This window comes from Grammomys surdaster, unplaced genomic scaffold (assembly GCF_004785775.1).
Source record: "Grammomys surdaster isolate TR1022 unplaced genomic scaffold, NIH_TR_1.0 130, whole genome shotgun sequence".
Lineage (NCBI taxonomy): Eukaryota > Metazoa > Chordata > Mammalia > Rodentia > Muridae > Grammomys > Grammomys surdaster.
Window position 1 is genome coordinate 3805808 of NW_021604588.1, and position 13646 is coordinate 3819453.

General features: G+C 42.2%; 1 protein-coding gene across 1 annotated transcript in view; it reads right to left on the bottom strand.

Annotated features, from left to right (window-relative positions):
• Window positions 1-13646, bottom strand: part of Brinp2 (BMP/retinoic acid inducible neural specific 2) — a 101893-nt gene that overhangs the window by 44038 nt on the left and 44209 nt on the right. Inside the window, exon 2 of the mRNA XM_028760569.1 lies at window positions 4257-4601. Coding sequence (XP_028616402.1) covers window positions 4257-4525 — 269 coding nt within the window. The 5' untranslated portion in view covers window positions 4526-4601. The remainder of the gene's footprint in view (window positions 1-4256; window positions 4602-13646) is intronic.

Here is a 13646-nt window from a genome sequence, read left to right on the forward strand (position 1 = left end):
GTCAAAGGGAAGTGGCATGGGCTAGAGTAACGAGCAGGAGACTTCAAGACAGGAGCCCTTGTGCTATTTCTGGCTGTGACTGGCTTCCTCTCTGACCTTGAACAACTCCATTTCATTGCCAAAGACCCTAATAGGTGCTATCAGCCTTGTAGCATGGCTGAGAAAGGGTAGGCACTTAAGTGTTTGTTATAGTGGGAGTCTGAAGGGAATCAGGAGAGAGGGCAATTGGAGGTCACAAATGGAACTGGAGACAGGATCTCTGTTTCTACAGCTCTTATAAGTAGCTGTTGAGAAATGGTGGCTAAGAAATGGGCTGATTGTTTAGATCATGCTTCTGTGGGAGAAACAAAGGCTGAGAGGTTAGTCAGTGGGATCTTAAAGCTTTTAGGTAAAACACCAAGACTGTCAGTCTCGGGAGGACATGCTCAGGGATTACCACTCTGCTAGCCCTATCTGCAGGAATAAGAATTAAGCCCAAGACAGCTCCAATTATGCCCAAAGTGCTCTGGCTTCCTCTAGTAGCCCTTGTGAGAGGGAGATTACATGTTCCTCACTTGAGATCTCCTCTCTATAAAGAGCCAGGTTGAGGGGTGAAGGTAAGATGCTCTAAAACAAAACAAAACAAAATGAAACGAAACAAAACGAAACAAAACAAAACAAAAGAATTCTTTCATTATAAATAATTTCTGTATACTAAGCTCTAAACAGAAGTCATATCAGTCAAAGCTATGGTTCCTATCTCCTCTTACTGTTTTGCCCAGACAAATATTTATTGAAAACAATCTAATATCAGTAAGTAATATTTAGTAATCACTAGTTCAACTGCCTTGTATCAACTAAGTCATTTAATTCTACATCAGTCCTGAAGTGGGCAACATTATTCTTCCACTTTACAAATAAGGGGATTGGGAAATAAATACCCTAAGTAGTTTACCAATCAGTACGCAGCTGATAAACTTCAGTTCTACAACTAGAACCAGGACACCTCGCGCTACTGTCTGACCCTTAAGCACCTACAACTATAGAAAGCCAATGTAGTAGAATAAACAACTTTCTCTGGAAGTCTATGGGTAGAGGGACTGAAATTATTCTGTAATGGTTAGATACTTCCTCAAATCGAGAGTGCACTCTGATAGTTAACTAAGACCACATGGGATCAGAGGGGTTAATAGTAGGACCTTGATGTGCAGGCATCTGCAGCTGGATGAGAGAAAGGTCTCCTGTGATTGAGAGCCTTATAAAGTAACTCTGCACCTTAATTTCAACCCCCTAGGAAAATCTTATTCTTTGCTACCTATTGATCTCCTTTATATAGAAAGCATATTTGGATACTATCTGATTTCTATATACCAAAAAGCTTTCTTAAAGGATGAAATGAAAGACTCATTCTTCTTGGGACACAATAGTTTTCCATAAACCCCTTCTGTATTCTCTGTCAGCTTCTTTCTTCTTAGCACCTTTTGAATAGTCGAGGAGAAATTTGGATATGATCCCGTGTATATTTTCCCAGTTTCCTGTGGCCTGCTTTAGTCAGCATAAGCAAGATCCTGAATTTATGAGAGGCAATTGCCACAGGATCTCAATAGAATAGGGATACAAAAGAATTCACAATGGCATAACATAGAGCCCTACCAATATCTATAAAGGCAACATTTTTGCTTAATCACTGAAGGCAAACCTTCCAGAAGGCTCCTGTAGCAGTGGTCTGTGACCATTCTCTTCTAGCCCCATCATAGGGCCACAAATCAGAGTGCTGCATTCCTTTCAGAGTGACGGGTTACTGTTTCCTCAAGTACAGGTTCATGTGCAATAACTGACCCCAGAAAGACAGAACAGCACAGTGTAAGAGGTTGCCATATTAAATGATCAGAAAACCATTACTACCTGATAGAGGGTTGATAGTGCAGAAGTGATTTCAGAGACTCCCCACAGGCCAGTTCTGAGCCACCTCCCAATAGTTAACTGGCTGCTAAGCTATCTAGACTTGGGTCTGGGGCTTAGTGAGGGGAAAAGAATCTACCAAGAAGAGAGGGAAAAAAAAGGAGAAAGGAAACAAATAAGCAAGGGCTTAGTCCTTCTCTTTTTCAAGCTCCTTGAAGTTTATGGTGATATTAGGATTCTTACTCTGACTTCAGTTCAAATGTACTAATATAAATTATTTTCTGTAAAGATAGTACTTCTCTGAATCTTGGATATACTAAATGGTGGAAGGTAAATTAAATCTCACTTTACTGGACTGTTCTCTGCTAAAATAGAGGTTTTTATTTTTTGTAAGATGGAGAAAAGAACACCCTAAACTTACCTTATGGAAAGTTTGTGGACACATGTGTCTAGACTCTTAAGCATTTATTGAATGTTGAGTTAATGCTCTGGCTTCCCTGCTTTTGCCTGAGCAGGTATTAATTTAGACAATCCAGTGCCTAAGTCATTCACTCCCTCAGTGATTCTGTAGGAATCTCTGCTGTATTCTTAGAAGAAATCCAAGGACCAATTTACAAGGGGTATGAACTGCAGTCTTTTCCAGAATTGGGCTGAGCTAAGCACAGTAGATAAATATGGCCAGCAAGGAAAGATGGGAAGGTCCTCTGTGTGCCAGCAGCCTAGCTGCCTGATCTTGTCCTTTTGTGTCCAAGTTTGGGAGTTGTAAACCACTGTAAATGGACTCCCTGATTCTCTGTTCTATTGTCTTCTTGTTCCATAATCCTCCTACACCTTGTTTCTGATATCTTACATTAGCCTAAACACATTGCAAAGTTACTATAAATGTTAAAAAGGAAAAAAAAAGCTTTTCAAGAAAATGATTTCAAATATCTCTAATTCTAATTTACAAACTCAGACTTTGACTATTTGAAAGTTAAACCTGTGTGTTTGTTACTAGTTATGTGACTTTTCTGAATTCCATTTCCATGTCATTAAAAAAAAATTGGAGAAGGCTTAAAATAAGGAGATTATTTTCTTAAGTCATGTATAGGGCTGAGACTAAGGCTGATGAGATATCTCAGTCAACAGGCACTGAGGATTTGAGTCCATCCCGGACCACACAAGGTGGCAGGATAAAACTGAATCTTAAGAGTTGTCCTCTAATTTCCAGATAGACATGGTGTAGTATGTGAGGCTGTCCCCCTCCACACACACAGAATCATAAAAAAATAAACAAATTAAAATTTCAAGTGTTAAGCCAAGCAAGAGATTCAAAGACTTAAGTATGCTCATAGAACTAGAAAAGCATGTGCCCCCAAACATGATCAAATGTCTAGAGGTTAAAGAATGAGGGATTTCATGTTTCTGTTTCCATATTTTCTTCCTATTTTTCTGCATTAAAACTGATTTTAAAACTAGGAGCAGTGGTTGAGCTCCAGGACAGACAAGATTGTTACACAGAGAAACCTTGTCTCAAAATAAAACAGCAACAATAACAACAACAATGACAACATACTAATTTAGAAAATAAATGTTCTTAAATAGAGGGAACAAAATCTGAAAAGCTCCAGGATGGCTAATCATGCCCTCAACGCTGATGAGTTCAATAAGGAAAAAGAGTTGGCAGACTGGGAAAGAATTCCCAAAGGGCAAAGGGAAATTGCATTTATATGAACCCCAGCCCTGCTGGGTCAGTAGAATAAGGAGATTTCTACTTTTGCAGTAGTTTCTAGCATCCAGGAATGTGTTGGACTAACCAGACACACCCATTTGCCCTTCTCAGGAGATGTTCCTAAAGAGGGGCTTCTGTCCATGGCCAAAGCGAGCTGAGCTTGTATTGTTGTCAAGGGTGAAGGTAGATTTGTCCCTGACCCAGCAGGTTCCCTAGACCTCTGAGGCAATAGGGAAGCTTCCCTTCCTTCATTTGCATGGCTAAGTAATTACAACTCATAAAAGTCCCTAACCCATTACTTAACGCTGGGCCCCGCATTTGACTCTGACCTCCTACAGCAGCCTGGGCCACATGCTGTCTGCATGTTTCCTGATTTGTCCTCAATTTATAAGCAGAACAATCTATAAATAGAAACCCTTTTGCTAAGTCCCCAGGAGGCATCAGCAGGTTTTCTAGTTTGTATGTGTTTTCCTCTAAAATAAATAAATAAATAAATAAATAAATAAATAAATAAATAAATGAGGCAGGCGTATTTCCCTACCTGATGTTTCTCCATATTTCACCTCTAGTTCAACTTGAGGGCATTCTGATTAGTTTAGGGCTTGAGGCTTGACACACCAGCTGTACACTGTGTAGGCTGAGCTCTGTAGGAGATTCTACTCACCTGTAGATCCTGTATCTGGTGGTGAACCCCTGGCGGTAACGCTCCATGAAATCAGCATACTCCTGGGCACGGTGGAAGGGCCCTCGGTCTGTGAGCAGCCAGTCCAGGGGAGCCTGGCCAGGCGAGGAGACATGCTGTTCCGGGACCACAGCGGCCACCGTGGCTGAGACAGCCAGCACCCACCCGGGCACGCCTAATGCCAGCAGGACTGCCCATGGGGCGGCCTCCGGCCAAAGCCCTCTAAACCGAGAGCTGCACGGCCACCTCATGCTTCTCCCAGGCGGTTAGTGTCTTCATTCTCTCGCCAAGCTCACCCACTCCGTGCTGCTCCTCCAGGGCTCCAAACTAGAAAAGTACAAAGAGATGTGAGGTGGGTACAGGGCCATATCCTTATCTGAGGGCATCATACATAACTGGATGGGGGAATCCACTCTACTACTGTGGTAGTGCAACCAACCGATACCCTAAGGCACTGAGCGGAGTGCTCAGTATGTATGATTTTATTTCTTTCGACACAAACTTATGAGGATACACTACTGTCAGCATCTTACAGATGAGAAAAGGGGGCTCAGGCAGAGACAATGATGTATGTCCTCACTGCCATGAAGAAAAAGGAATAGAGTTTAAGCTCAGGGGGTATGAATCCCAGCGCCTTTCCTACATGGGCTCCTACAAACATATTTACATATTTCTGTAATTGCCTCATAGACTGAGTGTTGCTTTCCAAAGCTTGGCACTAGGTTAGGAGCAGACTTATATGTAGAGCAGTCTATTCTTTTATTGAAAGTGATATGGTGATCGAGTCAGAATAGGGGATTAGAGAAGAACCCACACCAAGAGTCCATGGAACTCCTCTTCACCAGACAGCAGAAGAGAAGAACCCTGTCCCCACCATCTTTTACCCTGCTAACTCAGCTCCTGAATGCACAGAGCATTTGTGCAGACATCCGTCTTGAAGGAGTGAATGAGTATATTCCCTGATTTCTCTGAGTTTGAGGGAAGATGTCAGCAATAAGGCTGCTTCTGTCCTCTCTTCCTGGCTGTCTTGTGACTCATCACAGGCCCTTGATTTCCAGTGCCTACACGTTGTTTAAGCACAACTGGTCACCTTTATCAACCTCTAGATGCAAGCAATCATTCAGTACTGTGAAGTTTCCTGGAACTGCTGCCGTTTCTCCAATCTTTAATTTCTAGCACATGCTGTCAGAGCCCTGTGCGTGTCTCTCGCCAACACCACTTCAGCGTGTGCCAGAACAACTTCCAACGCCCAGTACCTGTAATTCATGGTCTGAGGATTGTCTCTGGCTGCCAAATCCTAGAGATAGGATGCCTAGGCAGATGTGATAATTCTCTGAACTTTCATTCTCTTGCAGGGATGTGCAAAGAGGACTTTAGTACCTCATGCTTCCTTCCAGAGTCACCCCCACGTACACTCTGAGGTATGTTAGCTCAACTAATCCAGAGGACCTAAAAGGGTCTGTTGGAGGCAAGCGTGAATCCTGGAATTCCCAGCTCCAAAGTTATACTGAGCCTGAGAGACAGAGGCTTTAGTATTGATACAGGATCCTTTTCAGGATCGCTGTATGTAAGGATGGAAGGATAGAAGGAAGCCTGAGAGTCTGGGCATTCAGACAGTCCTCGCTCTTTCTTGCAGTTATTGCTTTGCAGCTGGGTGCTGGGATCTGCTTAGAAGTTGCCCCTATTTTTAGAGTTTGTTAGGTAGACATTATAGCTACAGAGTCTGTTATGATAGGATCAGGCTAGAGGAGTTCAGCTAGGAAAATAGGCAACATGTAAACCTTGATCTGGCTCCATGCCAAAGAATGCTGTGCCGTTCGGAGAGCCGGAGCAGGGGTGAGAGATACTGCCCCAGCTTAACCAGCCAAGCTGGGGGAAAAAATAACAAAGTGTTGGCCTCTTCAAACCTTAAAACATGATAATGTTCGCATAATTAAAATAAATTAGTGATGCTGATTCACAAATTGAACAGGTTGATCAATGAAGTAGAAGAACTCAAAACCCTACACAGTGGTTCATATATAAAAACAAAGCCATCACAGACTAACTGGGCGAGAATGGAATATTTTATACATAACATTGAGAATTTAGTTCCATGTAGATTAAAAAGTTAACTATAAAAGAGTAGAATCATAGAAGGAAAATCCCCAAATGTTTTTTTCTTTTAAAATAAGCTTGCATTGCCAGGAAAAAAAAAAGTGATTTAAAACTAAAAAGAGAAATCATCCTTGCATGTGGAAGGAGCAGACAATTTTTATACTGAAACAATTTGATGAGGTTGCCCAAAATATTTCTCATTTAATCATTCACATATTCATCCATTGAAGAGACATAAATGAGAACTCCTAAGTGGCAGACATTATGCTAAGAACCGACAATATGTGAGCAGGTGCTTATTGCCTTACCTGAAGCTCTACCATTAGCAATTCATTCCTGTTATAAAATATTGCTGTGTTTCTTTTCTTTTTTTTCTTTTTCTTTCTTTCTTTCTTTTTTTTTTTTTTTGGTTTTTTGAGACAAGGTTTCTCTGTGTAGCCCTAGCTGTCCTGGAACTCACTCTGTAGATCAGGCTAGCCTTGAACTCAGAAATCCACCTGCCTCTGCCTCCCAAGTGCTGGGATTAAAGGCATGTGCCACCACTGCCCTGCTATTGCTGTGTTTCTTAAAGACTAATTGATGGAAGGATAGGAAGTTCATTCATTAGGGAAACGATGGCTCCCTGACAGAGGAGGCCAACATACTACACAAGTAAGGTTGAAATCCACAAGCACTGGTGAAGACTCATGGGAAGCAGAGTCCTAAAGCGACCCCTCCCCAAAGCCCTATATCCTTCTACACATAATCTTCATAATTCTGTTCCCTTGAGCGTGTGCGGGCCTGTGAGTAAAATGGGCTATTGGGTTCTATTCTTTGACTTTGAGGTCAGAACTGAAGAATGTAGATGCTGAAGTCCAGACAATCGCTTTGATGATGGTGGAAACTAAGAAAGACTTGTGGATAACTGGACAATGTCCCACATGAGTAATTAGAATAAAACAACTGACCCAAAATAGAACAAACAGCCATGCTTTGAACTGCTTATGAAAGCCATAGAGCAAGGAACCAGAAGTGTCATCTAAAGTTGAGAGCAATCTGTAGGCAGCCACTAGGAAGGGCGTGGGAACTTTCATCATACAATTGCAAAAGAACAAATGTGAAGAGGACTCTGCACCCAACAAAGATCAGTTTCCATGTCCAGCACATTGATTTCAGACTAGGAAAAACCGGAGTAAAGGACCAACTCCCTTGTGCCCAGGCTTCTGGGTCACTAAAGCTATGTAAGAGCGCTGGGGAGCCAGCCCAGACAGTGAAGTACTTACCTTGTAAGTACAAGGCCCTCAGTGGTATCCTTACAACCCACTTAAAAGTTACACAGAAACCCCAAATGCGCTGGTGTGTGCTTGTAGTCAGGACACTGGGGAGACAGGCAGATTCCTGGGCCTGACTGGCAGGAAAGCCTAGCTACCAGGTAAATTCCTGAGAAAAAACTGCCTGTCTCAAGAAAGAAAAAGAAGAAGAAAAGAGGCAGAGGGTGACTGTCTTCTGTTCTCTCCAAATGTGTCTGCATATATGCGGTAGTGTGAGATAATAGATTTGAATTACTTTGGATGATACAAAGTTTGGTACATGGTCATAGGAAAATAAAGCAAACAAGAAGTTACTGCAACTTCTGACGTGCCAAGGGTCTGTTGCTTCATGCTTCCTACCAGAAATCAGGATGTCTCTCTGGACGGGTGGGGGAGAAAGAGGCAACCATGGTAGTTTCTGGAACAGAGCAGTATTAATCATCTTTCCCAGCTTTGCCCTCATGTGATGTCCTCTCTTACCAAGTACACACACCCACCTAAGGCCGTATGTAGGTTTTCATCATCCTCTCAGATATATCTTCAGTTCTCAAGTATATGAGGTGCATCAAATTCCATGTACTTCATCAGAGTCACTGTAAGATTGTGACAAGATACAACCTTGTCCAGCCACTCAGCCTCTTGACGGATTGGCGCCTGTGTATCCTGAGTCATGATAGCCACCCCGCCTGCTGCGTGAAGGTTTCCTAAGGACAGGTGAGCACCAACTGGAAAAACTCTTTGAAAGAATCAGACTACGTTAAGCGTGCTTTTTGTCAGCTCTGTTTGTAATTACACTTTTTCAGAACTCACAATGATCTGGAACCTGCCTGAGGAATATCAGCTTTGGAATCAAATGATTTTGATTGCTGGGCAATGTCTGCTGAGCGCAGCAAGAATGCCTGAATTCAGGGCTCTTCATTCCTCAGAAAAACCTGGCCCAGGAATCACAGGCTTTCTGCTTCAGTAGTTTTCCTGGGGATCTGAAGATATCTTGACTAAAAAGTCTCTTTTTAAGAAACAGATTTTAAAACTTCTTTCTTTCTTTCTTTCTTTCTTTCTTTCTTTCTTTCTTTCTTTCTTTCTTTCTTAAGATAAGCTAATTGCTGGTTGACAGCTGTATGAAAATCAGGCTTTTGAAGAGGGGAATAGCTTTGGGCCACTTTCTGTATTCTTCACAATACTATCACTGGATATTTTGTAACACAATCTATCAAGCAAATCTTGACTGTCTTAAGTTCTCACAGCTTTTGGAGACACCATTAATAAGCAGTGATGGATAACAATTGGTGCCTTTCCCGTCATGCCTCCAAAAGCTGAGCATCCAAGCAGGCCTCCATGTTACTTGTGAGGATGGTGACACAGGGGCACCTTCAGGAAAAGTGTTACAGGTTTACCTGAGAAGGATGAGTAATTTCCTTTGCCTTCCACACTTAAGGCACTTTTATACTTAGACAGATAATTTGGCTTTGCACCAAAGGTACAAGTTTAACAAATTGAGATCCTTCTTGTCTGAGTATATAAGCTCAAATCTGTCTGTTAAGCCATGCATTAAATGGGTCATGGTTTTGCCAATAGAGAAAATCAAGTCTAAGGTGAGGTCTCATGAGAAGTGGGCAGTGCGATCTTCAAGATGGTAGCACTTCCAAGAATCATGTCACCGCCACTCTGAGGTCACAACCCAGCTAAAAAGATCTGAGTTGCTTTCAAGTTCTCTTGTTTTCCATCTCCGTATGTGCTTTGTATTTCAGAATAAAGACACAGTTGCGATTTTTTGGCTGAGGCAAGCTATTGTAAAGTCTTAGCAAATAAAGTAGATAGATACAGAAATATGAATAAAAATTATTATGGAGCGGGAAGTATAACTCAGCTGCTGAGCACTCGTCGGGGATGTGTGAGGCTCTGTGTTAAATACTCAGCAATAATAAATAAATGAATGAATAAACAAACAAACAAACAAACAAACAGTAAAAGACAATTACTGAAGAGGAGGTATTGCATCCTGGAGGGGTTAAGTATATAGCTAGGTTATAAGTATGAGGGTAGTAGTTTGAGTAATAAAGCTGTTAATTTAAATATATTAGTAAATACCATACAAATTAGTTAATATGTATGTGATAGCTACTGCTTATGAAGCATGGATGATAAAATTACCTCTCTAAACAGAGGAGAACAGTAAGGCTAAGAGTGGATCGGTACAGTGGAAAAGGTGGCCTCCTTCAGCTGCAGATCCAAGATTGCCCATGGGTGGCCACACCAGTACCATGACTTACAGTTACAGGAAGGAAGTGCACTGTCACTTACAAGCTAGAGCCTGTAGGCAAGACACTTTCCTGTGGGAGCCTCACCTTAGCCTTCTGTGAAATGATTTATGAGGAGAGTTGATCCCCACAGTCCTGCTCAACACTGAAGTTCCACAATAGAACTTATTTTGTGCAAATAGAAGGGGCACACGTGCTAGGGGGCTGCGTTGCAGAAAGAGCTAAGCTGAAGAGAGATGAGATATGAAGCAGAAAATTTTGCCCACTAGAGCAGTGACATTTCATAAAGTTGATTAGGCAGTGACATTAAATAAGTTTTCAAGCCATTTAAGTGGTTAATTGGCCAACTTTATTGAGGAGCTGTTTTCTCAAAGAAGTCTGAGGGTGTCAGTGTTTAAAAAAAAATCACAGAAGTGTTGTTTGTTTTTGTCATCCATAACATGTTGATGCAAAACCTGTTTATCCTAGAATGGAAGGGGAGGCATGAGGAGTGATGAGACAGTCCCCCAGCCACGGGTGGCAGTAGGGATGCTATTGACTTCCATCAAGGTCTGGGTCCTTCCCCCGTAGGCTGACCACTACCATTTTCCATACAGGCTCAGCATAGGCCATAAAGGACCTTTAGCTACACTTCAAAGATCTCCAGTAACTCCTAACATCCCCTCATTTGAATCCAAGCATGGGTGACTTTCCCTTCTGTTACCACTTTCCTCCCTAGGCCGCATCCATGTCCTCGAGTTTCAGCCCCAGGACGAGCATGAACCAGGGAAGCTATATTTGAAATCATACATCCCCCACCAGTCAGAAATCAAGTTCCAACATGAGGATGTAGATATTCCTCCCTGCATAGAATCAGGTCAATAATATTAATAACTATTTATGCAGAGAGGAGCTAATCATAATTACTGTTTACTAAATGCTCTTACATTAATTTGAGACCTTTAAGAGGGGAGGCTGAGAGAGGCAAAGGGGCTCTCTGGAGGCCACTCCACAGAAGGCAGAAGCAAAACTCAAAGCCCAGATATTGTGACTCTGAGGTGTATATAATTCACCTCTCCTTATTGTGTCTCACCCCTGTCCATCAACCAGCCAGTTGCTTATTAAGCAATGTCTACACAGTCAGAATTTGAAGATAGTGTACTGAGCTTTACATGCAATTCCACGTGTGCAACACTCATATGCAGTTGGTTTTCAAGGCACTAGTCCTTGTAGGCTTTATCCCCTTGAGGCTCCAAATTTATAAACTTCTCTCTGTGACAACTAGAACTTCATTTGTCAAGGACAGAGTCATCTGTTAGTTGCTAAGGCTTCATACTTGTCTGCTGAGTGTCCTTGGCACTTCCCCTGGGCCAGACAAGCTAACTGATTTGTCCGATATCAGAGCCTCTCATGATAAAGCAGGAGTCAGAGAGCATAGACCACATCCTCTCCTGAAGTCAGGAAGGCTCACCAGAAAATATGATGGTAGCATGCTGGTCAGGTGGTTTTAATGAAAGTTATATGCTTTGAGCCTTTAAAACCTCATCTCTTTATGGATCAAAGCCATGTCACCAGAAGCCTTTCCATATCCTCTTCCTCATTTAAAAAGCCTAGGCAGCTCCTATTGCCCCCTACAAACCATTCTACCCTCCTCTTACAGATCCTGAGACCTCACTATGAGCCGTTCCAAAGAGAGGTGGCTCCCAGAGCAGACTTCAAGAAAGGAAAAATAGAAGCTGGTCATGGTGGCACAACCCCTCCATCCCAACACTTGGGGGGCAGAGACAGGCAGATCTCTGTGAAGCTGAGGCCAGCCTAGTTTCCATAGTGAGTTCCAGGCCAGGCAGGGCTGCATAATAAGACCCAATCTCAAGAGACAAGAGAGATTATAACAACAATACTACATATGGTTGAGGGGTTTTGAAGAACTTAAAAAGTATGACTTCTGCTGCTGAGAGCTCTGTGTGTGTGTGTTCACATATATCACAAGTTATTAATGTAAGAAATAGTCCATAGACACTAAATATGGTCTGTCTTTCTTTCTTTCTTTCTTTCTTTCTTTCTTTCTTTCTTTCTTTCTTCCTTCCTTCCTTCCTTCCTTTCTTTCTTTCTTTCTTTCCTTCTTTCTATCTTTTTCAGTAGTTTTCTGGTTGTTTATAAGAGAGAAAGTAGCATAGGTAGGTAATCTAAACCTTGTGTTTGCATGATTGATTAGCAATCCCTGAAGACTCAGAGGTGCTGTTGCTCCAGCTCTCAGTACTCAGTCGTTACAGCAGAGGCCTTGACTCTCAGTCCAGGGAAGTATGGCCCTCATTCTCAAGTCCCTCAAATCTAAAACTCTGTGCCTGCCACTGTGCCACTGCTTCCTGGCTTCTCTGTCCACAACTGTCCATCATACCTTTCAGACCCATTTCTTCCAAATATCCTCTCAAAGTGGGGCTCAGTGCTGATTACACAGTTACTTGGCCTTTCTTCTGACCCGATGACTCTGAGCAGCCATGGGTAGCTAGCTATACTCTATGTATAAAAAAGCTGTGAGGAGAGGAATATGAATAGGGAAGGAAGGACAGAAGGGAGGGAAATATCTTCAGGTGGAATATATTATATTTCGGTGTAATTTGAAAAGCTCTTCAAGAGATTTGGACACAGCTGAGAGTCCCTGATGGAAGCCCCTTCACATGGTTCTGCTGATGAGAAACCGTGACCACAGGAGTGGAAGGAGTACCTCAAGTCTGTACTGCTGCTTTAGGAATGAAACCCAGGTCCAATGTTGAAAACAGAGCTTGCTCTGTTTCTGTCTCACCTGTGTTAGAGGCAAACTGAAATATTCAAAAGTCTAAAACCCATGAGTCTCAAAGCTGTTGCTAGAATTCCCCCAAGTAAGCCCAGCTATTGTTATTATGGACCAGGCACTGATCTAAACACTTGTTCTACATTAACTTCTCTGAAGCTCTAAACTCCTGTAAGGTTGATGCTGGTTCAGATGACTTCTGCCCTCACAATGGCACAAACTGCAGTGTTTGGCTTTACCAGGGTGCTGAACAGCAGCAGGGAAGGGCAGCTTCCACCAGAGCACATGATCATAAGGGGGAGCTATCCATACTCTACCCTAACTTAGGTGACAGGTTGTGATCGTCCATTATTAAGTATTAGTGTGTTAGATACATTTTTAATCATTTGAATTTACAGTAGATTTATCTCTACATAATTCCATCAAAAATCAAGGAACACCTGTATTACATACATTTTACAGAGGACAAAATTCAGAATCCCAGTAATATTCTTCCAAGAGAATCCTAGTGCCATCTAAATGCCTACAAGCATAAAAGCTGTAGACTGAAGACAGGAGCTGTAGGTGCAGGAGGTCATTCTAGACATCTTTAGGTCAATGTCACTGAAAAACAGTGTTGTAAGCCAAGGAATCATCTAAACTCTACAAGGACAAAAGCTACCACTGTTCTTCCAGATTTGCTAAGGATACATAAGCCCTCTTGCCTCTTTCAAGCTGTTGGCCTCTCCTCAGCTGCCTCTCTGCATGGCCTGTTAGAGTGCAGTGGGAATTCATGTAGGTTTCCCCCAAAACAGTGGTTCTTAACCTTCCTAATGCTGTGTCCCTTTAATAAAGTTCCCCATGGTGTGGTGATGCCCCAAACATAAAACGATTTCATTGTTACTTTGTAACATATTTTGCTAATTATATGAGTAATAATGTAAATATCTGATACATTGAACACTTGATCTGCAATCCC